The sequence below is a fragment of the Cataglyphis hispanica genome, chromosome 21 (genome assembly GCF_021464435.1).
Source record: "Cataglyphis hispanica isolate Lineage 1 chromosome 21, ULB_Chis1_1.0, whole genome shotgun sequence".
In the NCBI taxonomy this organism is placed as follows: domain Eukaryota; kingdom Metazoa; phylum Arthropoda; class Insecta; order Hymenoptera; family Formicidae; genus Cataglyphis; species Cataglyphis hispanica.
In genome coordinates, this window is record NC_065974.1 from 4,507,900 (window position 1) to 4,533,805 (window position 25,906).

At 36.0% G+C, this 25,906-nt stretch overlaps 2 protein-coding genes across 2 annotated transcripts; one reads left to right on the forward strand and one right to left on the reverse strand.

Annotated features, from left to right (window-relative positions):
• The first annotated feature begins 391 nt into the window (after positions 1-391).
• Positions 392-4,484, forward strand: LOC126857203 (dymeclin). The gene is made up of 12 exons (XM_050606391.1): positions 392-624; positions 1,079-1,381; positions 1,633-1,836; positions 1,912-2,156; positions 2,227-2,442; positions 2,601-2,782; positions 2,866-2,991; positions 3,062-3,175; positions 3,267-3,494; positions 3,570-3,752; positions 3,901-4,017; positions 4,117-4,484. Exons 2-12 carry the CDS (start codon positions 1,095-1,097, stop codon positions 4,282-4,284), a joined length of 2,070 nt encoding a protein of 689 aa, XP_050462348.1. The 5' UTR covers positions 392-624; positions 1,079-1,094; the 3' UTR covers positions 4,285-4,484.
• Positions 4,485-5,738: 1,254 nt separating this feature from the next.
• LOC126857202 (calsyntenin-1) lies at positions 5,739-25,351 on the reverse strand. Its single transcript, XM_050606389.1, has 4 exons — positions 24,901-25,351; positions 19,267-19,546; positions 14,788-15,599; positions 5,739-13,740 (listed from the first exon to the last, which is right to left on the reverse strand). The coding sequence occupies exons 1-4, from the start codon at positions 25,022-25,024 to the stop codon at positions 12,086-12,088; spliced, it is 2,871 nt and encodes a 956-aa protein (XP_050462346.1). The 5' UTR covers positions 25,025-25,351; the 3' UTR covers positions 5,739-12,085.
• Positions 25,352-25,906: the final 555 nt, after the last annotated feature.

The window sequence follows — 25,906 nt, forward strand, 5'->3', positions numbered from 1 at the left end:
AATTAAAATTATTTCAATTTATTTTGTCTCATTTGAACTGTTTAAATATAGCGCTTTTAGATTAATCAGTAATAAAGTTCTCTTTGATTTTTTCTGAGTATAAAAATTATTCTCACATATCTTTTTATAAGTATATTAATAAGATATATATTTTTTTTAATAATCTCTGTTATAATTTTCTTATTTTTTCGCATAATATTTCAAATAATTAAAAATAAAGACACATACGGTTTATAATATCCATAATTATGCTAAAAAGAAAATTTCATTCATGTTGCGAACATTCTCTCACGTTTGATTGCAATTGATCGAACCAAAATTATCATTGGTACGATTCTTTTCGATACGACACGGTCGATACCAAAGGATTTAATTCGACAATGACCGACTATACCGATACGTCAGCTGGTCGCAGTGTGGAACTTTTCTCTATCCATGCGTTATGTGTCACAGTTACATGCAAAAGTCAACCAAGATTATTAGTCTGTAATTTTGTAAGTGTACTTTATTTTAGCGGCTTAGTCAAGCCCAGACATCTCAAGTGATAGAGAATTTTGCAAATAACTACTGAAATAAGGAGTGATCGGTGATCCTGTCCAACCATCCTCGATACATGACGTGAAGGTTATAAGTTTTTTTTGATCCGCACGACGTTTATATATACTTTCGTCGGCCAAATAATATTCTATTATTATAATGGAAAAGTAACGTGGCAATATTATTGTGCATTGCATTGTTAAAATATTCATGGTCAACCGTGCGTAATTATTCCTGTCAATTCATTTTGCATTCAAGTGTATTCTAAGCTGCTGTCAAACTGAACTGTCAACGTGTATATTTTTGATTGTGTTATTTTCAGAAAGGGATTTTTATGTTTATGCTCTACTGACTGTGTAAAGAATCTTTCAAATTCAACGTGCCAATTGCTTGTTGTTTTTTGATAATTTATTATTTTCCTTCTGTATAAGCATATTATATATATTTATAAATATTACAGTTATTGAAATAAAAAATCATACAAGTTTGTAAAAAAAAAGATAATGCTTATTTCGAATGTCAAGAGCTTTTTTACTTTTAGAAACTCAATAGAAGCAATGGGTACAACGCCGAGTCGCTATGAAGATCTCTCCAAAAATGTTTACTTGGAGAAATTCTGTGGGAAGCAAAGCATACTTGCAAACGATCCATTCTGGAACACATTCTTATCATACAACATGCGACCACCTATTACAAGGAACGATCAAATAGAGCTCGATTCAAGATTAGACGTATCATGTCAACAATTGCTTGTGAATAACATGATCACTGGCAATTTTGGTACTCTGATACAGGTAGCTCTTACACGCATCAATGAACTACTAGCACCTGTTCAAAATCAAAAGTAAGCATCTGTCACTTATAATTATAATGCTAAGTTTATATCAAAAATATTATTTTGTCTGCAAAAATTAAAAAATAATTAAAAATTTAATTTAATTTTTCTTTAAGTAATTAAGAAGTTTATAAAAATAAAAATTTTATTTATAAAAATAATTTTATTTATAAAAATAAAAATTTTATTTTGTCTGTAAAAAGATAGATGCCGATATCCTAACTTGCATAAGTTTGAAAGTTATATTTGTATCCTTACAGTATAATATCAACATGGCAAACATACAATGCACTATTTGCCGTGAGATGCATTTTGAAATATTTTATTGAGACTGTTGGTGAAGAAGAGATGCTAAAACACATTGAAGCACCACAAACAACTTCAGCAAATGAAGCATTGTCTTCTTTTAGATTGGAAGAACTTTTTGATGCATTGATAGAACTTATTATAGATGTACCTTTGTGGTAAGTGAAGATATGTATATATAATATGCTTACGTTTACATGTGTGTATTATAAATCAACATTTTTTTTTTACAGTGAATTTACATATGTCGTTCATTTGGAAGCAATTAATTGTTTACTCGTGTTGCTTTCGGTACAATTATTTTCTCAAACTGCAGCTGAATATAGCACTGTATACAGGATAGCGATGCATGCACATTCGAGCCAACAAGCACCTGCTGTGGTGTGTATACTGTTGCACAATTTTATACAACAGGAACACGCTCCTCCGGGTTTGCTGACGCAGCAACCTGGGGGTAGTATCGTATTCAGTATAGCTGGTAAATATGATAATATCACAAAACGTAGGTGATCTGTCTTATAAGCGTTAATATAGAAGCATTGTTTCAGCTGGGTTGTGGAACGTAATAAAAATGGGCATTGGTAGTGGTTCAAAGAATGTACAGATTGCACATAATGGCACTGCTGAGGACGAAGAAAAAAAACGCGATACGGAAACTCCACTCGCTAGTCAGTCTCTATTACTTTTATTGATTCTGACAAATCATTGTACTGCTACGCACAATCCATATAGAAATGCGCTTTTTTCTTTTATAGATATGCAAGGTGAGATATGCATTAAGGGCTAATCTAATCGAATTTTTAAGTTGTAATCTAATTTAATTATGTGATTATTCAATCACAAATTCTTAATATCACGGTTATGAGAGATATGTATTATTGCGTTTGATTTTTTTAAATGATAAAAGTATTCTTTTGTGCAGATGATCAACCTACATCACAAACGAAAACAGCCGAGATCTTTAAATTTAATTTGAATAAATTATATAACACTATTTGTAAGATACCAAATACAGATGAAATTACGCTCTTGCTCTATATGCTATTACATAGGAATTCGAACGTGAAACAGGATATAATGAAAAGGCCTGATATACAATTATTGGCAAGTGATTTAAAAACTCATTTTTTTCTTGAAGTATTTGTCTAATATGTAATGATCTCTCATACTGAAATATTTATTTACAGGTAACTCCAATATTACAAATATTATATCATGCACCAAACAATACGTCACATCATATTTATATGTCCCTTATCATTCTCCTAATTTTAAGTGAAGATGAAACATTTAACAAACGAATACATGAAATTGTAAGTAAAACATTTTACATAAATGTAAACGATTAAAATAACGATTAATAATTATATTATTTTGCCCAAGATGCTCAAAGGTGTAACATGGTACACTGAGAGATCTATAAGTGAAATATCATTAGGTGGTCTTTTAATTCTGGTTGTGATCCGCACGATACAATATAATATATTTAAAATGAGAGTAAGTATGTGACATCTTTTTATTCTTTATATCATATAGTGATTTAAAATCACATCTACAAATTAGAATCATTTTTCTTTATCATTATTAGGATAAATATCTTCATACAAATTGTCTAGCAGCTTTGGCAAATATGTCTGCCCAATTCACATCCTTACATCCTTATGTTAGTCAGAGATTGCTGAGTTTATTCGAGACTCTTGCAAAAAAACATGCGCGGTTAGAAGTAAAAATTCGAGCGCAAGCACAACCGATAACTTCTCCTGACAATACTAATGTGATCGTTAATGGAAATGCCACCGTTGCAAACACCGATTTGGTACATATATATGTAAGATGAGATATATCATATAAATAAATCAATTGGTATTATCAACTAAAATATATACCGCAGATTCAAGACTTAACCATACTTGAGGAAGTCCTGCGGATGGTGCTAGAAATTATAAATAGTTGTTTAACTCACAGACTCCCGTACAATCCAAACTTAATTTACACTCTCTTATATAAAAAAGATGTCTTTCAACCATTTAGAATGCACTCTGCTTTCCAAGATATCGTCCAAAATATTGATTCTGTAAGTTTTAAATTACAAATGATATAATATTTGCACAGGTATTTTAATATATTATAAATAATATATTAATAATAATATAATAATAATATATTATAAATTTAAATCAATGTGCAATAATCCGAAATTTTCGGATATATCTGATTTTTAGGTAATTAATTTCTTTTCTTATAAATTGGAGCAAAAAGATCAATCGCAACTCGGTGTTAGTCAAGTATTGGCTACTATACAACAAGGAACCTTAGAATGGCCACGAGATCGTTTGAGAGTATGTAGACATTGTTAGAGAAATTATTATAACATTAAACTATTTATTTAAACCATTATAAAAATTTTAATTCTATTATGTATTAATTGTTGTTTACAGAAATTTCCAGAATTGAAATTTAAATATGTGGAAGAGGAACAACCGGAAGAGTTCTTCATACCTTATGTGTGGAGTGTTGTTTGTCAAGGAGCATTATTACATTGGAGCGCGGAAAATATAAAATTGTTTTCTCATAACAATAGTGAGACAACAATCATTGTTTGCTGATATTGAGATGAGGGGTGCATCCTACTATAAGTATTCGAAATGATAATAGTAGGATAATAATATATGAAATAAGTTTGTAATAAAAATTGTCGAAAAGGTATAAACATTTTCCTTTTGGCAATGGGGAATAGAAAAATTAAGGACTCAAAACGAAAGTGTATACAGCGCAGAAAGAATATAATATATGACATTAAAGATAAGTATTGCACGAAGAAAATCCTTTATAATCAGGATATTACTTGAAATGGAATTTTTTTTATTATATATCACTTCGTTCTCTTGTATATTAGTATTTTAATATTTATTAGGAAATCATAAAAGAACAAATGAAAATGTATAAATTAATTTTTACCTTTTCATTTCCATATCATGTGTATTATCTGACAAGATATAAGGAAGATTCATATAAATAATTTCACATTTTTGGAAATCAGTCTATCTAATCTTTCTACAATTTTATGTTATGAATATATAAATGATATAGTACATATACATATTAATATATAAAATATCAAAAAAAATGTGAAGGCAGTTTAAAAAATTACTGCATGTCGACAGGACTGGTTAAAGTTATTGCAATATTTTGCTTTACGAACATTATTATAGAAAGTAATATAATTTTTATTTTATTAAAAATATTTACTAAAATATATATATATATATATATATATATATATATATATATATATATATATACGAAGTTATAATCTCGACAAGTCATATAATTTACAAATATACTTGTATAACTCTCTAAGACTAAATCTTTTGCAGTATCATCTTCTCACATTGAACAATTTTTCCGAAAAATATAATCTTTCAAAACTATATATATATATCGTTTTTTAGATATCGATAAGTAAATTAAAGAAAATTATCGAGATTTGTAGTGAAGTATATCTCTCATGTGATAGTAATTAAAGTAGAGCATTGAACTGTAATGTTGATTTCAAACATATATAGTATTTGATAGATTTGTAAATATTATTGAGAAAATATCAGGTTTTCATTTATCTAATTTAAAACGTTGTAGATTTGCAACATAATATTTGTATAATTCTGTTATTTTTCATGCTGTATATGTGCAAATAAATTTTTATTTAATACAAATATATCAATAAAAAACTTTAAATATTTATATAAATAGTTAGTTTCTTTCGCTTCTTTAAACACTCATTTAGCGTTAGATTTGCGGAAATAAAATAACATGAATTATATAGGAGGCGAATATGAAAGGGTAAAATGAAGGAGAGAATAGAAATAATTTCATGTCCATTTTTATCCGGCAGGCCATTTAAATCGCATATCTCGCACACAAATGCAAAAATAATCTATTAAAAATATTCGAGACGCATTTAATCTCTCTCGTTCAAAATAAATCCTTATCTAGTCCAAATAAGAAATTTATCAGAAAATATTACAGTGACCTGCCGGATACTCAATGGTCAATTCACACGTCGAATGTACATCTTTATTAAACAAATACAGTTGACGTCTTAATATTTATTTATAATGTCGTTATAGATAGTATTTCATTTTTCCTAGCCTGTGCAGCGTGTATATGCGGCCGCGCGTGATCTTGTATCGTGTACGTGTGTGTGTGTGTATAATTATTATACTATTGCTAATACTTCATTTTTTTTTGTCTTGAACAATCTTTCAGTTTGCAGAGTTAACAAGATAATTTGACGTTTCTGTGCGTCGCGGTGCAGACGCGCCGAATAACTTCAGTGTGTCACGTTAAAATTAAAAACTCCTTTAAATCATAAACATTGCCTTAGCCATACGTCACGTTATGGCTTGAAACGTGTGTGCTTAGCATACAGATAGTATTTTTTTTTTTATTTATTTATCCATAATAATTAAATTCCTTAACTGTACTATATCGTTATTTAATCTTATTAGTTAACACACAATCAATCTGCGATGGGAGGGAATTTAGTCGGCACGTAGTGATATTCCATTACGGCCTAGCTAATAAGTAGTTGATTATTTCACTCATTACACCGCCGTCGTGCATCTTTTTTTTTCTTTTTTATTGTTAACGTCCGATTATATCATTACTACGCTATTCCTTTATCTTCTTTTCAGCATCGCGCATATATAAAGAGAAATAATAACGAAGCTCTCTGGAGTGATCGCGCTTATTGTTAGTACACTTTATGAGAGATATGTCACATATATATTTTACAAACGTTTAATATACTTTCTATAGCTTATAATGATAAGCTTTCAATTCCGATATCTCAGATCATTTGAATATGGAAAAATAGAAAATGAGAAACGAATTTGAATTCGTTTCAATAAAATCAATCAATCAAATTATCAATAAAATATCAGTTATATGATATCGGGGATATTATTTTTACATATTGCGTTAATTAAAAATTGCATCAAATTTCATTAGCGAGTAGTTTTCGTCCCTAAGGGAAAATTTTTGCCGCATCGCTAAATCTAGTTCCATATGAATCGCTGTAAGATTAATGTGTTTATTTATTTTCCTTTTACATTTCCATTTGCTGCTTCTTGCGCGCGCGCGAGCGAAAAGGGAAGGCGAGCTAAAAACGTAGGATCAGACGAATGACACGAGCGTTCTCGCCCCGCGAAGCGTTATAATTTCTCGATTTACACGCGCGCGCGATCGCGCGTCTATACATGCACGGTTTCACTATCGTCGCATCGAAGATACATGAATGCGCGTGTGTGTATGTGTGTGTGTGTGTGTGGATGTAAAAGTCGATACGCGTCGGTGGTAGCGGGCGAATGCAATATACGCCAAATAGAATGTCTGTGTGTATGTGTGTGTGTGTGTGTGTGTGTGTGCCTCTCGTTTCGTGAGATAGACGCGCGCGAGAGGAGTCTCTCTTTCGGAAATTCGGAAAATGTAATCTGGCGTGTTTACAGCTTCCGACATTTTTCCATGCGAGCTCTTTCTCGTTCCTCTTTTTCTTTTTTTTTTTTTAAATCCAAAATATTTTTCTGTTTTTTTCGCAAACGGTTAATACGCGTAATACGTGTATGCGTGTATAAGTGAGACAAGAGGGTAGAGTGTATGTATATTTATATACGTAAACATACATACATGCATGCACGGGGGGTTTACCTGTGCATATGTATACGTACACGCTCTCTCTAGCTGCCTACAAAATACAATGGTACGTTACAAATTCATTTCCCTTTCCTTCCTCTTTTCCCTCTTTTCCCCTTTATATCGTCATCATTTGCAAACAGCTTAGATATATATCCTTTTTTTTTATGTATATATATCATATAGTATCTTCTAGTTGGTTTTATTCTGCGTAGTGTGTTCTTTTTTTTTGTTAATTAGTAATTAAGTACATATATTTAGAGCGGGCGCACCCGATTAATTTTACGAATCGCTTTTTCGTCTTAATAATTTCTTGATTATCGATTGAATGAGATTTCTGGTTTTTCGATATTTCTTTCCGAAAAGATATCCGCATGGATTAGGGCGCCCCTTATATTTTACGATATTCAAATTATAAATATCTTATCACATATATCTTCCTTTATAATAATTCGACTTTTACAGACAACCGAAGTATAATATCGATATCAAGTAATACATTCTTTCACACACACATATTACTGCTAATTTCAAAACATTCGTGTATCAAGACTAATTGTAGAAAAGAGAAAGAGAGATATTGTTATTTGAGTAAATAGAAGATACTTTTTAGAAATATAAGTAAAGATCTCTGAATCATAAGTGTTTCAAGTGACAGGTAAAATAGAAGAGAGAAGTTAAGGATGTCACATGTCAAAATATTGATAAAAGCATGAAAATTTCGTAGACTGTTCTAATTTCTTCTGAATATCTATGCAAAGCCTGAGCACGATTCTCTTAACGGTTTGGAAATTATTTGAGTTTAAAGTTAGTATTGATTCTAATGGAAAATTACTCGTTTTTTTTTTATTTTGTTTTTTACAATTAATTTCAGGGAGTAATCACGAAATAATATTAATTGCAACTATTTTCTTTTATGAAGACGTTACGTAATCATATTATGAAATATGATTACGTAACGTCTTCATAGAAAAAAATAGTTGCAATTAATAATTAGTTACAATTAATAACAACAATTAATAATAGTTGCAATTAATAATAATTTTGTGATACTTTAATTCTTTTTATAATCCGGATTCATTTGATTTTTCAAGCAGTATAGACGTAAGAAATTTTTTTCTTTTTTTAATTTTGACAGTTTTTTGCTTCTATTGTACAGTGAAAACATCCTTAAAATCAACATAAAACTAACTTGTGTAAAAAAAGGGGATACCCTACATACATGCTTGTCGCATGTATGTTAAAAAAATTATTTTTTTGCGAGATATCTTCTCTTCATACCGAACTTTTCACGCTCTTTTAGCTTCGTCACCTCGACATCTCGTGCACTCGAAGAAGGTTTATGTAGTCATTACGATGATCAAGTATATATATCGCGTACGACGACCAAACGAAACAGGAATCCCATATCTCCCAAACTATATAATTCACCGTGCGTTTACGAATGTTCATGCTTGAAGATTAAGCATACAAACACGTGTGTACATTTACGTAAGCTAATTTAGACACAGTCGTAAAGGCCAGATCCTTTCTCGATTTTCTATCGAGTCTTTCGAAAACTTCCATTTGGAAGTCGAGTGTCTTGGTGGAATTTTATCGATACCTTCACACTGTGTTTTGTGTTATAGATCTTTATAAAATACGAGATTATACATTACATGCGCGCGCCATTAGATTGCGCCTTGCAATAATGATATCACGTTAGGAAAATGCTAGAAAGGAAAAATAGTATAAAAGCAAGCGGTACACACACCGGTATTTTACGCATATATATATATGCGATCTGGTGTTATCAGGAACAGATAAACGATCAATACGCGTCCCTATCTTTTTCTTATACATAGTCACCGAACTTTTCTCGTTTACAACAATCTGGATTCCGTATCTGCTCTCGCGCGAATCGGAGAAATGCGTAAGAGAGGGTATATCGTTATAGAATAGCCCCCCCTTTCTTCCTCTCAGAATGGAGGCAAGGAAAAAAAAAGAAAACTTGTTTCTCGAGAATCACGGACAACGAGAAAGAAATTGCATTTCATAAAGTGTGTTTCTTTTTTTTTTTTCTTTCGCGATCACGGATTGCGGGACCGCTCGTTGACGAAAGGGTTTCCCAAAAAACGATTTTTCGACGCCTTATAAAAATGATATGATATGCTCGTTGAAAAAATAAATTGTTCATTATAGTTCCCTATATGAATATAGATATATCCGTACACGAGTCTTCATCGGTACTAATAGTAAGTGTCTCCGACAAACGATTCGGTATAGTTCTAGTAGATTATTACGCAAAACACACACACACACCACATATACACAAACGAGAATCCGTTCATTATTTCGCGGCGAGTACGAATGCGCAGTCGTCGTGTTACCATTTCGAAAGAGAAAGAGGGAGAGTTAATGTACCCTGCAATCATTGCACGTGTGTGACGCGTTTTCCGATACGAAAGCATCGACAGGCATTGTACGTCGAAGCTCGTGACAGCTCGCCGGACGACGACGACGACGATGACCGCAAGTCGCGCGAAAACCACGTCCGGCAAAAGCACGACGACGTCGTGTCCGATCCTTAACTCCTAACAGCCGTAAACGTCTAAAATACAATATCGAAACTTTTCGCGATAGCGTGTAATCGCGATAATCGTACAAATAAACTGTACACGCCGAGAGAGCCACGGTATCGCGAAAAGTTTCCAACAACAATATAGAGCGGCCACTGAGAAAAAACGCGCCGCGGCCTGAGATTAGCTATGAAAATACCTAGAGACGTGGAGCGGAGAATTCAATATACTACTGCTTAAAAGGCACGTAAAACTCAGTTTCCTCTGTGAAAAGAGAGCGATTGCACAATATGACGCGTCTTGGGTTGGGGAAAATAAATGGGAGAAGCACGCTCGTGATAGCTCCTCCAGCCGCTGCGCATTACTTTAGAATAATCGTCTACTCGAGACGAGACCCTCGCCGCAGAATAATGAATGGACACTGTATATATATATGCATGTATATATAGAGCACGTGTGTGCGTGTGGCGCGCACAAAACCCCTGCGTACGGTATGTGCCGTTAATTCGCGAATACTTGTTGGAGAATGAAGAGAATTTTCGACGCGAAGGAAAGATTACATATAAATTCGCGTATAAGCCGATTCTTCACGTGTCAAATAATTTTAATTAATTAAAAATGAATATTTATACCTCGGAAGAAAATTACGTAACATATGAAGCATCTGCTCTCTCGCGTTGTGTATACTCTATCGTTGAATATTTCATTTTCTCCGAGTATTCGCGAACTAGGTGGCCGGTACATCTGTTAATTAATTAAGCGGCCGCCTCTCCGTATGAGCACACATTGTATACGGATATGATACTATACCGATATACTTTGACGACGTTGAAGCACTATCATAAGATGCAGGTGAGACAATGTCCTTACTACCGTTTCCTCTCTTTTTCCAATGAAAAAGAAGCGAAAATTGTGTGCAAAGAAACTATCGAAGGAGTAACGACTTAAAAATAAAAAATGGAAAATTGGGCAAGTTATCGTATGGCTCAGCCCGACTCACGTGCTATATACTGAAACGAGCAGCTCTCAGCTTACTTCGTAACTGCCACGAGCGTTTTGCCGCCGGTTTAGTTTTATATCAGCTCGTAACTCGCGAGCGCTTCTCATCAAAATATGAAAGACACAATTATTGCAAGAAAATTACAATCATGAGATCAAATGCATGTGAATCTTAGATAAGAGAGAGTTTTTTAGTCGATAAGACAAGGAAGAATAATATAATTGCTTCAACGCTATTTCGCATTTAAAAGTACCGGCTATCCTGCCTGTAAAAATAATAACGAAAACAACTATCGATATAAAGTGGCTGGATATAATCGTAGAGTTAGTACGAGTAATAAAATAGCAATAATCGTAGGATATATAATAAGATGGAGAAAAGATAGAGTTGGAGGGATAAAAAAGAAGTCCCCTTGTTCTACTCTACTACCAATGATATATCAAGAATATAAATTAATAATTTTGTCGTAAATACATTCCCGGCAATGTTTAAGTATCTTCTGCGTGTATTTCCGATTCTACCAAACATCGACGTGCGTTCGTAGGTAGAAAGAGTTTTAACTATTCGATAAAGCGTCCCGCACTCTTACAAATTTTTCCTGGCGCTTCAGACGAGTACTAACTGAATGCCGTGTGTGTTTTATCGTCACTTCATTAATAATTATATCGACGTCGTCTACGAAAGGGGGACGGATGTAAAATGCAATAACGCTTTCGCGCGCATTAAATAGGGATAATAATCGTTTAGAGAATCGATCGAGCGGTATTAAAAGCACGTTAGAACGTTAAATCTTAGTACTCTATATATTCTGAAGATTCGAAAGCGTAGTAAATATTCTAATGTCTTCGACGCGTCGTGATATTCGATACACGAAAAGAGAATTTCGAGCAATCAATCTTTCGGACGCAAATCGACGAGAAATATCCTTAGACAATGATAAATTCTTTCCTCCCGCAGAGTAAACTCGCGAAATTTGCTGAGAAACGTCGCGGAGAATCTTCTTCGCTGAATACTTCCACGAAACGCGTCGCGCACGTAGTGGAAAAATGGTGGAGCAATTTTGCAGAAAGCGGCACGCGGCCAGTACTCTTCTCAATGCCAAAAACCTCGAAGAAAGGGGGGAGCTGTGAATGCTCAGTGTAGAGATAATAGTGTAATTTAAACGTCACGATGATCCCATTCCAGATCGTGCGGCGAATTGTGACGGCGATGCCGGCCGTTACTAAGCTCGCAATCGTTTTCGCAGTCGGAGCTGTCGAGATCGTCATCTCGGAACGAGCCGTCCTCGGAATCGGAGCTGCCGGAGTCATCTACGTCCTCGTCTCGCTGGCTCTGGTGGTGTTGATCGTGCTCCGTCAACCTGTCCATCGGATTCACGGTGATGGCGAGGGCCGAGTCGTCCCAGGCCATCTCTGTCTCGGCGGCGAGTTCGTCACCAGCGGATCGTCGTCGTTTAGCCGCTCCGCGGACCCGCGCAGCGCCCACTACTGCCATCAGTAGTAAAAAGCCGATGCAAGCAGCGGCCACGATGGTCACAGCGTGGCTACCACCACCGGTGCCACCAATAGTTCTACTGCCTTCGCGAAGCGCCGCTGTAGCGTATTCCTCTGTCAAATCGGCATGATGCGGCGAAAGCTGCGCATGACCGGGAGCCGGTTCCACGATTTTGGCAATAGGCGGTTCCGCGGGTGTCGGTGGAACAGTCGTCTTCTCCTTGGGATGAATCACAGCCAGCGTCTGCACATATTCGTTACTGGCGAAGCGACCGCTCAGCTCGGAGCAAGTGAGCTTGAAGACGCGATCGAGATAGTAAGCCGGCTTGCGATTTGTGTACATAATGAGACGGATCAGTTGCTGATAATTGTAAGGCGAATCTGCACCCGAGAGAACGACACCGTCCCGATCAACGCGGGCGGAAATGTCGTGGAACGCGAGCAGGGCGTCGCCGGGTAATCCTAGGCTTTCATGATCGGGATTAAGGCTGGGATAAACGCTGACAGCGCAGGCGTCTAATCGGGCAGCCGATCCAGCGGTGACGCGCGCGTCTGGAAATACCCGCACTCCCAGCCGGAAGTCTGCATATTCTCTGGCGACATAACCGGTGCCGTTGACGGTGATACCCGGTCGAGGAGGTGGCAGTACGGTGACGTAGGATTGAACGGTTGGTACCGGTAGAGGCGTGTTCTCACTGCCCTCGCAAACGATTGTCGTATCAAGACGGAAGTTACGGCGACCGGGCGTCGGGAAACGCCGAGTGTTGGAATAGCCAATACGACGCAGCAGGATCTCCACATTCGTGCGATTGTCGCCATCAATGCGCACCTCGGTCAGGTCAGAATTAGTTAGCAGCTGAGTGCCCGGTTGTAAGAGATCCATGGGCGGCACGTGGATGCCCTCTTGACAACGTCGCAGACAGGAGAGCACTTCCGGTTTCTCGTTTCTTCCAACTAAGACGGAGAGACCGGCGAGGTAACCGCGGAAATGATGTTTAGTCTTGTTCTCGGAACCTTGCCAGCACGCGCCGACTACCAGGGTGGTGTTGACGCCTTTGGCCGGGTGTAGAGGCCAATCGTCGATAACCTCGGGATTCTTCTCATCAGCGTGCCATTCCTCGCCGTCGACGTAAAGATTAACACGCGGGAAGTCCACCTGAATCGCATAGTGATGCCACTTATCGTCGCATACCTGGCCGAGCTTCCAACGCCACTCGGCAGCGCGGAAGATATTAGGATCGCCCTCGGAGAAGTCGCGTCGCAGCAGCAAAATCAATCTGCAGTTCCTTATGAACAGGGCGTAATGGTGCCTATTCATCTCTGTAATTGAAACGGCGCGCAGCATTAGTTGCACCTTTCGTGACATCGCCGCGTAATAAAGATGCGCACGACGGCATTAAAGGGAGAGGAGAATTTAAAGCGTAAAAATGTAGACGAAGAAAACTTCATGAAGAGGAAGAACGAGAGAGGAACGTTTATATAACTCAGGATTACATGCCGCCCATAGAGACTGGTCGGTATTTAGAAAGATTTGTATTTCAGACTGGAGGGGAAAGGGAGGAGAGAAGAGGAAGGTAGATAGGCAGGATATTTCAGTTTAACTCTTCGTGAGAGAACGAGCGTAAGCGACGACCTATATAAATGCGCGCGAGCGACCTGATTTCTTGCCAAAATTCATTCCGTGCAAGGATTAAGCCGCTTTGTTCGAAACTTCATGATAATGCCTCGGCGTTTCCGCGAAGCGACCGTGTATATTTTAACGCTTGAACGCGCGCACTCTCAACGACGGGCGTAATGTATTTTGCTAACAACGATTACGTCGACGAGCATCACTTGACATCGAAACGACCGATGAGCTTATCAGCTGTCTAAAATGATTATTGTCTCCCTCAGGTATATAAAGGAAAATTGGAATTATTAGCTTAGCTCGTTCCTTGTTTTCCTGCTATAAAGTCAATCAGGGTAATTGCAACAATGTGATAAACAGGAAACATGACATAGTATAGTATAGAGTAAATCTTTATGCTTTTGTAAAATTTTGAAAACATTTAAAAAAATATACATAAATAATAACTTTAAAATTAATGCTTTTTAAAAGCGAGAGAATTATTTATAATGAAATATTCTTCTTGAAAGTTTTTTTAATAATTATTAATTAATAAAATGATTAAAAATTGATAAAAATAGAAATAAAGAGAGAAATAAAATTCAATGAAAAAAATAAATAAATGAAACAAATTCAATAAAATATAGAGCTGCAATAACGTTAAAATATAATCGTACAATTAAAAAAAATAAATATTCATTAATTGAAAATATGATACCACTAAAACAATAGATCCTAGTATTAATTACATGAAAACTTACTGTGATCATCAGCAGCGCACAGAATATGCTCCTTGACGTGCGGATCTTGTCGTGGACGTGGTCGATGCTTGACCCAGACGCCGATGGTGAATTTCTGCGCCAAGCTATGCTCCAGCACGTCATTCGGCACAATCGCTGCCGAGTCGACGCCGTCAAACTCAAAGATCTCGTCGGCTTCTCTACCTTCATCCCTGGACAGGGACGCCGTCCACGAGCTTGTGGGTCCGGGTGTGGGCAACAGGTCCACGCTATCCCGCGAGGCGCCGCATAATTTCCGCTGACTGCGTACTCCGTAAGTGTCGCGATCGCAACCCTTGCCGATGTGATCGGTGGCCAGAGTCAAGGTGGCTCGTACGTTTCGCAGGATGCAGGGCGCGTCGCAGAGGTCGAGTCGCGCCGAAGGTAACAGAGGCTGCGAACCGACTCCCGCGGCATAGTCGACTCTCTCGGGGATGCCGCGCCACCCAGGTGCGCACACGCGATTCACCTTGACCGTCACCATCGCCGGCGCCGATTGTTTCATGCCGCAGTCGTACGCGACCACGCTGAGTATATAATTGTGCGAACGTTCGTAGTCCAGGGGTTCGGTGTTGCGAATGGCGCCCTCGTTGTCGATGATGAACGGCTGATCGGCGGTGAGGATCTCGTACTTGCAGACGTCGCCAAACTTGGGCGTGCAATCCCGGTCGGACGCCTCGACGCGGACCACCTCCTCGTAGAGACGACCCTCGTCCACGGTGCTGACGTAGGCTGGTTGAAGGAATTGTGGCGCGTACTCATTGACATCAACCACGGTAATGTGAACGGTGGCGCTGGAAAAATATTAACAATCTTTATTAAAAATCTGTTTAATAATAATATTATATTATAATATTTTAATAAAAATAAAAATTAAATATTTATAAAATATGCACATTATAAGACATCATGAGGTATCTCTTCTACGGAGATGGCAAAATATCGCAAAAAAATAGAATGTAAATTTTCAAATTTACATTCATTTCCGTTTTTTGTACAATTTATAGTGTGTAGGTATTTTTTATATCTTCTATTTGCTTAGAAAAAAATTTATATAATTTTTGATAAGCCTTATAAATTAAAAGCTTTTAAGCTATAAACGTATCAGACTGTATAACGGATTTGAAAGAGTTATCCAGCTATCAGAAAGAGTATTTTCAGGATGGATTACAACCGAGGATTTGCAATATAATTCCACCAATCCCCAGAGTAGATTTATAAAAGAGATTTATTTTTAGTATATATATACATATATATATATATATATAAAGTGTATATATAAAGGGAATTCTCTAATAATTTTTATGTCGAGATAAAAAAATAGCAACTTTTTGCGCTACCATAGTTATAAGCTTATCTTTATGAATGTGTTTAAATATAATGGATTTTCGAGTCAATTAAAAGTTGTACTTCACAAAGCTGGCACTTATACAGTGTCGATACAGGAAATTATGTTATTTTCAGTGCTTCCGTGTTGTCGGAAAGAGAGAACGCGCCTGTAACGCGCTCGCTTTGGAAAAGAATTTAAAAGAATTACAGCCGAACAAATTCTGTCGATATATACTTAATGTAAAACATTTATATGACAGTGTCCGCTTTGGTGCGGGTATCGGAAATTTAATATGTGGCATACACAACGGAAAAGTCAATAAAACGATATACCGCAGAGACCGTATGTACGAGCGAAAAGGATTGAATTTCGACTCGGAATTGTTTCGTTGCTGAAAACACACGTTCAAACAATAGCCGTTTGAGTTACATACGCGCTCGAAATCTATTTACGTTTGAAATTTTAGACACGGCTAAATCAATGCATGGAAAATTCGTCAGGATGGAATGTGCAATGATAAATAATGGACAAAATGTTGCTGGACGATATCGGCCCCGCGCTATATTAACCCTTCCGCATTAATGTCATAATAATATATCGGGCGCACGTGTGGACATTGTAATTAGAAATTATGGTGTGAAATTATCTCGGTGAGAGAATAGTGATGATTGTTGAGCCACGCGATATCAGCCGATCGATATCGTCATAATTCCATATGACAGTCGCCAAAGTAAAATTTCGTTATAACATGTCGCGTTCACTATGTATGAAAAATTCACCACGAAATCTTTCATATAAAAGCGTCGTAACATTGTGCACGTATGTACGAGATGTTTCACTATTGATCTGTCGATTCGTTGGTGGCGAGGTGAGAGAGAGAGATTCCGGTTGGAAACAGGGCGTATTAGCTTTTCACAGTGAATTATCTCTGCAATTGCAGGGGCATCCTGTTTTTTACTCTAATTTTATCCATATATTGCAAAATTTGTTACGCCTAATTGTCACTAACGTTATGTTGTTGGCACTCAAAATTGAAAAATATTATACGATCCACGGCTCTTGTTTCACAATTCAAGTTTTATCTCCATTTAATGTATTCTTTTATGTAATATATATACACCAAAAAATTATACATATATACAATTTTACATATGAAATATATATTTTTATAATCTTCTGACATAAACCTATTTAATCAATTTAAATATATCGCATTTCAATTTTTATAGAGATGCATCGTAAAATTCTATATTTGTTTTATTTATTATTTTAATTTTATTACATATGACAATCGTGAATATTTTATTTCCATGACTGTGTACAACATTTATCGATGCGACAGATGGAGAGCGAACGCGAAGGAATAGACGGCAGTTATTGTTTCGAGCGAGTGTGAAATCGCACAGCCAGTAATGAGAAAATTTGTGCACTCAAGCCGGGAGTTATTTCCTCATTTAGTCGATGCACGTCGGGACTATGGCGTACACGATGCGTCAAATGCAGACCGGAAAAATTGGCGTTACACCGGCACGACGCACGATCCGATGACCTACATTCGCAAAATGATTTATTACGACTTTAACTACAGATAAACACAAGGTAAAACGATACATTTCCGATATAACATGTGAGACTTGATGATATACACTTTTTGTAATTTTTTAGACACCTGTAACTAATGCGTCATGATAATAATGTGTGTGATAACGCGTGTAATGATAAACATAATTTATACTTATATTCTTGGGCATAAAATTCAAATTATAATACAAATAAAATGAAATATTTAGCTCCCTCGAGCTAAAAACATATAATATGATATGTCATATTTTTCTCTCTCTCTCTCTCTCTCTCTCTCTCTGTTTCTTATAGATATACATAATAAATATATAAAAAAGAGTGACTTTGTTTGACAAAATGTCCATTAATTTTAATGAAAAATACTTTGTGCTTTTACATATATAATTTTTGTAATAATTACAAGAATAAGAATCTAATATGTGTGGCATGTTTGCAGAAACTAAAAGGTTGAATGAAATATATCTTAGAGCTTATCTAAATGCTTTTCAACAGAAGACTCCTCTCAGTTATCCGAGCTGCAGTAGAAAAAGATAACTATGCTATATGAAGAAAAAAGCCCGACGAGGTGGAAGTGTAAATCTCTAGTTAACTTATCTGAGTGCCGAGAGCATCATATGATAGGAAACTTTTTTTCAGCAATGAAGCAGTACTGGAACCAGACTGGCTCTCGCAATTATAAACTTAAGTATATAGTTTTTCCGTATCGTTCATTCCGCCCTAGTTTACTCAAGTATACTTTTATCTCGAAGAATTTTCTTGAGTAAATGCGCGTTTTTGTATGCCCGCGTTACGTTATTTAATTATCGAATAGTTATAATATAGCAAACAAGCAAAAATTCAGTACGTTTGCTTGAGCGCGAAAGTGAATGTTGATCCGAGGGCTATCTCACTGCCTCAATAAATGTATATTTTTTCTGGAGTTACTTACGCATTACTTTGCGTTACGTCGTATTCGCATTACGCACCATTACTTCGCATTGATTTATATCCTACAGCAAACACAATAATAACCCAGACAAGATTAAAACGCCTTAAAAAGTAAAGATGATGTCATTATGACATCATTATGACGTCTTTAAGATAAATAATTCTCTGAGAGTCAAATTTATGATTTTTTCAGACAAATAGATAAGCGCAAAAATATATTTTTTTTTTTTGAATTTAATAAAATAAATTAATAAAATAAATTAAAAATAAGATATTGTTGGTAAGAAAATCGACATTATGTTGATCTTTTATCGCTACAAAATACGACTGTCTACAGATAGACTATTATGAGTAAGAAAGTCCAGAGAAATGTCATCTAAAACCAAAAAAAAAGGATTAAGTAAAAAAAAAAGTGTTAACCTAAGGATCAATAAACAAAAGAAAAAAACTCAAAATAATGACTTTTCAACTGAAAATACTTCTATAATTGCACTCGAATGTCAATTTGTCCGTCGCATTTAAAATTACACGACGCATTACATGCAATTACTTGTACAAATTTTTGACGAGTGAGACACGTTTTTTCTCGTGTTAATCTCTTTATATGCGCACACGGAACTTACTTCTCGGATTGCGCTCCATTACAGCCTACCGCGGCGATGTCGAACTTATAATTGCGGCGTTTTTCGCAATTCAGGACCCGAAACGCTCGCAGCTCGGCCATTCCTTTCTCCTTCAGGACAATCTCGAACGGCGCCTCGCCGTGATGCTTGTTCGCGATGCGGAAGGAGCAAATTTTCGTTCCCAGGGCGCGGATCTGCGGCGTGACCTCGACCAGAGTTTCGTTTTCCTTGACCAGGCCATGATATCCGCTCTCGAGACTTTCCAGATCCAGTCGTGGAACTGCAAAAACACGTGCGCACGATTAATCAGCATCGACGTCTCCACGTTTAGTAGAAGGAAAGAAAGGATCATCTCATCAGTATTTGGTTTAGCTATTTTCCTCGTAACTGGTTTCGTTTTGTTTTCTCAGATAACTTTTCTAAGAAGACAGGTAGTCCGATTTCACCAATCTTTATCTCGATACATATGGCACCCGGAGTGAATCTACGATTCCTCCTTAAGAATGTATGTGTCATATCTCGAAACATTGACAAGGCACGAAAATTTCATAGACTGTTCTACTATTTTTTCTGAATATCTGTGCGAAACCTGAATATTTTTTTAACGGTTTGGAAATTATTTAAATTTAAAGTTATTCAATCTGATGGAAAATCGCGTATCTATTGACAAATTTATTCACTTACTGACAAATTTGACAAGAAAAAAAACATTCATCAACAAAATAAAAATTTTCACGTATATTAAGAAACCTCTAATAAATATTTCTGCAAAACTTGATTTAGATCCACTTACTCATTTAAAAATTATTTATTAAAAATTGTAGAAAATTATTATTTCTCTCTCTTTCTCTTTCTGCAAATTACTCGGTTTCTTGCAGTTGAAGGTATTTACGATCAAAAGTTATATAAATTAGGAAAAATATTAATTACAACTATTTTCTTTTGCGAAGATGTCAAAAATCATTTATTATTTTGTAATACTTAAAATTTTTTTACGATCCGGATTTATTTATTTGATTTTTCAAACAGTATAAACGTAAAAAGTATATTTTTTTAACTTTGGCGGTTTTTTGCTATTATTATACAGCTAAAACATTCTTAAACGCGGGAATTAACGCAATTAACATCCCAAATTTATATTATAATTATATTACAACACAAGCATATCGTATCTCGACAAATAAAAGGTTATTTTATTGGATAAAAACGTTCTCGTGTGCTTTTTTTACCATTGTAAATTGATGAACTTTAATGACATATATCTTATAAATTTTTAACCCCCATTTTAACAAAGCATTAAAAGTTAATGAATCAAGTTAGCGTCGGAGAAATTTCGGTTAACGCGCATTTCAAAGAGATCGGTGAAATCTAGCGTCGCGTATAACAAGCGAACTTTTTAATTAAGCATCAGAAAATATTCCGAGCGCGCATTGCGTGCGGTTTTCGCGGACAAAAAGGGAAGAATTTAAAATTTAGTGGAAATGGGTTAAGTGAAACAAAAGAGGCAGCAGCCCGTTAATTCGTTGTCAACTTCTTCAACGCACATATAATGAGAAAAGTATTAAACAATATAGCGTAGAAGCTAGAAGAAAAGCGTTCGTTTATGAGTTCGCAATGGTGACTCATAATTACCCTCTTAACTATTAACGCTGAAATTTTGAGCCAGTAATCAACAATTAATGTTTTTTATGTATACTTCGCGACACAGTATGACCTAGAACCACCACAGACTAAATTTAACGGGTAAATCAATCGCTCGAATAGATTTTTTTTTTTAATAAAAGTTTAAAAGAATCGAATGTTTTTTAAAAGTTTGTTTAATAAAAATAAAGCAGAGATTTTTAAAATTAAAATAATCAATGATGGATTTTCACTCTTTGATTTAAAGACTCTTATATTTAGTTCTTTTATATTTTAGCAAAAATTTAAAAATAAGATTTATATAATTATTGAGACTTGAATTGAATCTTCTTATGAAAAAAATTAGATATTCGTGAAAAAAGATTTCGTAAAAAAAATTTCAAACTATCGCGATAATTATACCGAAAATTCAACTGTGAAAATGTGTGACAGCTCGCTGTATGTTAAATCGGCAAATTACATATTAACATCGGATTTCCATATTTTCGCTATCATGATACGTGCATATTTTGTTCTAGTATCAAGTAAATTATTTATGAGCAATCGCTTTCGATCGTGAAATGAAAGCCAATTATAAAACGTATGCATAATACGCTTTTCGATTATCCTACAATTATCGTTATAACGGATGCATCAAAGCTGACATTTCGCTTTATAAAAATCTGTCTATAAAATAACATCGCATATACATTGCGAGTTCTTATATACACAGTTATTATAGTCGATTAATAATACACATACGCATTAATAATAAACATCGCGAGAGTTTGTACTATAAAAATGGAAGTATAAACGATTTCGGATTATTAAGGATTACGTATAACATTTACACGCGATTCCTAGCAATGTATGTGTGTAATAGATCTCAGCAACATTAATTTAATAAGTAATAAAAAAATAATAAAAACAATTTTATGTATATATATATACATAAAATTGTTATTATTATTTTTATAACATAAATATATTGTGTATAAATATATAAAAATATTTTATACATTTCTGCGATTCATGATTTTATATATATATATAATTAATAATCATGAATCGCAGAAATATATAAAATATTTTTCTCATTTAGAATGATAAGGTATATACATTATAAGATACGATAACATGTATAAAATTGTAAAGAAAAAATTAAAAAATTAAGTTGCTTGGATAGTATCGCTTAATTAACGCCGCATCTCTCGTCGTAATGAGATTAAATTCTAGCGATCTCATTAGAATATTTGGTTCAATTGACGGGGCATCTAATTTTGGAAACCGATAATTACCGCCACGATCGTTAATTAACTATTCGTATGTGAAATATACTTTGACGTATATGGCATTATACGTACCAGAACACATCAGTGTTCGCTAAAGTATACTCATTCAATTATCGCGACATGCAAATCCATTATATGGGACACAAGACTGCTGTAAAGGAAGCCTCAAATGTTTGAAGTCTAAAACATTATAAAAGCTTTTCAGCAAGAAAATACAGATAAACACAATCTCACGCAATTGGCTATTAAATAGAGAATTTTTGAAGAACCCTAAAGTTTTTCTGTTTGACAGCTAATCATATGATATTGTGTTTATGTGTGTTTCCTGCTGGAAAGTTCTGTATTCTGTATGTATCATTCATGGACTTTCTAGTCGTGATGGCGGGTGATTAGAAATAATTAACGATCGGCTTTAGACGTACACACACATACGCACGCATGTGTTGTAGGATGCAACTAAATATTTTTAACACGCGTAACACGATCTCCCTCTTCACGGACGTGTCGCGACGGGAATATTAGATTCACATCACTTTACTTTCGGGCTTTGCCCGAAATCAGTCTAATTTTACTCCGGACTCCTTTTTCGAACGTGATTCACACCTAATTTATTATTCCGACGAGCATGACTAACAGCGTCATTCTGTGAACGATCGTAATCGAACCCCAGCTGATTGTCAGAGGGGTCCGAGCCCCGCTTGCACGAAAAGTGCATTTAATTAAAGATAAAATTACATGAGGTTTCTGAAATATTATCGTGCATAAAATATTATCGTGTTGATGGAAAATTAATTATTCATAATATTTTGTAATTCAAGCAGAAAAAATATATCTAAAAGATATAAACAAAAATATAAAAAGAATTATATTATTATTGAAATAGCGTATACAAAGTTTTATCAAGTAATATTAAACGCGATCGATCATTATTTCTCAGCAAGATGTTATTATCATTCGTCTACTATATCACGTATTCTAAATTCTGACGTCATTCGTCTTTTTGTTTATATCAAGGTAGATCTTAAAATACTGCAGTCGATCACTGTCAGATGTAACACGAGAAGACAATTACATAAATGTAAATAGAAAAGGTGCGGTCATTATATTTCTTTCAAGTAATCTTGTGTCGCATCGAGACGCACATCAGTGTTTCGAATTTTATTATCACGTCGTTTACGAATGCGCAAATAAATTTCAGCGGCACCGCAGAATTTTGCATGACTCGATTATTTTCGGTATTCCGCGAATGTAGACACGTTGACGCAAAAACGCCCATGTGAAATCCTAAATTTCGACGTGGAATTTTCGGAGCATAAAAAACACAAAATTAATCATCCGTCATAATTATTATTTCCAAAAGTCGGAATTGTATGCAACAAATTGATTTACAACAAAGTCGAAGATTATTGCGAATTTATCCAGCGTCCCTATATATATACAGGGTGATTCCAAATAAATTTTAGAAAATGATGCTTTGTGGAAAATTAATGGAAGTATTTCATATAAACACATACTCTTATATCCCTTCCTTATACTTTTCCAATAGGGGAGGTAAAAATTAGGTTTTAATTTTTTTTTCCACAAATTTTGAACAAGTTAAAGAAAATGAAATTTGATGGACATCTTCCGATAGTAAAAACGATATTTATTAATATTTTTTTAATCCTCTCATATCGTTATAAGGGGATAAAAGTGGCAACCCCTATTCAATTTATCAAAACTTTTTAACCGGTCGAAATGTGAATCTAAAAATATGCGTTAGAAAGTTTGATTACAAACTTTTTTACTTCTTTTATTTTTTTTTTTGGTTTGTAAAATCAATAGTTTTCAAGAAAACAAATAAAATACATTATCATGCACCGTACGATGCTGAATGGCATAAGTTTCGAGTTACGAGAAGTTGAGTTTTAGAATAAAAAAGCAAGCAAAATAAAAGTACAATAATTTTTTTAACTTATCCAAAATTTAAAAAAAATATATAAAAACCTAATTTTCACCTTCCCCTTTGAAAAAGTGTAACTCAGAGAAAGATATAAAAATGTATGTTTGTATAAAAAAAAATCCTCAATTTTCGACAAACGACCATCTCCTAAAATTTGTCGTACTTATTTAGAATCGCCCTGTATATTATATTTTTATTATGTCGCATGAAAAGTTCCGCAACATCTGTCAAGGGAATTCGACGTCAACAATCCGTGATCCAACTACGGTCAGATACTTTAACAGCCTCCCCCGCATTTTTCTAAATCCCTCATATCCGTTTTTGTCGCATTCTCGAGACGATTCGTGGAGAAAGAAAGAAAAAGAAAATGAGTCGCGCTTAACGGCAGGAGGCAATAGAGTTTAACAGCCGCCTTTCTTTTCTCGCCCGTTCCACGGCGGCGGCGGTGGCATATCGACCGGGTGGGCGCAGTGCAACGTTCAACTCGTCGTATTGTGCAATGGAGAGACGGAGCACAGGCACGCACACGGTCAATGAAATCGCCATAACACTTTCGGCGAGCCGCAGGTGCCCGTAGCACCTGCGGGCCGACCGCGTCGCGTCGCGACCCGACGCGACGTCCTCGTCCCCGATGGACGGTGAGAGGAAGCCGCCGTCGGGGACGCACATATGCGACGGCGTTCGGCGACGTATCGCGGGCCAGGTAAACGTCAAATGTAGGGCACGGCGGCGCGAGGAACGAATGAGAAGGTGAGAAAGAGACGAAAAGATGAAAATCACCTCCACCATGATCGTTGCCGTAGGAGGTCGAAGGTGTCGACTCGAAGGCGGACGCGATGCTCGCGTGGGTGAGCCCGACGCACAGGGCCAGCAGCCCGCAGAGCAGCGTGCTCGTCGGCAGCATATTTCCTCCGCTGCGGATCGTCCTGTCGTCGTCCGCCGTCGTCCTCGTCGTCGTCACGGGATCGTACTATCCGTCTATCCGCGCGCAACGTGACTTACGCACCTTACTACGATTATACGGCACTCTCTCGATTCTCTCGACTCTTTCCCTCTCTCTCTCTCTCTCTCTTCTCGGGAGACAGTAGTTTATCTCACTCGCGCGCGCACTCGGGGAGCACTCCACTTTTTTAAAGGAGCATCGCCGCCTAACTGCACGGGACACGAGACGAACTCTCTCTCGCGCGCGCTCGCTCTCGCGACACACCGCACACACAATCGCGGAGTCAATATTTGAGCGGAATATCGATTCGCCAGTTTGGGAGAGAGAGAGGAGAGAGAGAGAGAGAGAAAGAGAGACAGAGAGCAACGATAGTGCCGATTCTCGCCGCGCTGCCCTAGGATAGCGCTGCTTTCCGGCGCGCGACGCTTTAAAGCCCCGTTCGCATAGTTTTCCCCTAATGCGAGATGAACGTCATTTGCTATATCCCACGTTTGCTGAATTCCAAAGATTCAAGTCGTAGGGAGGTCGAGACATCCCAGGTTCTCTTTTCGAGGTTATTAAATAATATTTGTCATTGATGGAACGCATAAAATTGATAGGATTTAGAAATTTAAGCTTCATTTACAAAGCGTCATTTTTAGATGCTAAACAGCCGCCAATTTTAAAAAACACTGCCTACATTTCGTATATAGATTTAACCCAAATCTATCTAAATTTTTTCTCAGCAAAAATGTCGAGAGAGATTATTATTTTTTGAAAATTTTCAATCTTGTCCATCGTATATTATATAACTAAGCCTTTAATCATAATTCTCTGTTTCTCTCTCTATTAAAATAAACTTTA

Excerpts from the sequence above, each read along its gene's own strand:
- LOC126857203 (XM_050606391.1), top strand. The coding sequence starts at position 1,095 with ATGGGTACAACGCCGAGTCGCTATGAAGATCTCTCCAAAAATGTTTAC. Across the intron at positions 2,443-2,600 it reads TTCTTTTATAGATATGCAAG|ATGATCAACCTACATCACAA; the intron begins GTGAGATATGCA and ends TCTTTTGTGCAG. Across the intron at positions 2,783-2,865 it reads GGCCTGATATACAATTATTG|GTAACTCCAATATTACAAAT; the intron begins GCAAGTGATTTA and ends ATTTATTTACAG.
- LOC126857202 (XM_050606389.1), bottom strand. The coding sequence starts at position 25,024 with ATGCTGCCGACGAGCACGCTGCTCTGCGGGCTGCTGGCCCTGTGCGTC. Across the intron at positions 19,547-24,900 it reads CGGCAACGATCATGGTGGAG|TTCCACGACTGGATCTGGAA; the intron begins GTGATTTTCATC and ends GTGTTTTTGCAG. Across the intron at positions 15,600-19,266 it reads AATGGAGCGCAATCCGAGAA|CGCCACCGTTCACATTACCG; the intron begins GTAAGTTCCGTG and ends ATATTTTTCCAG.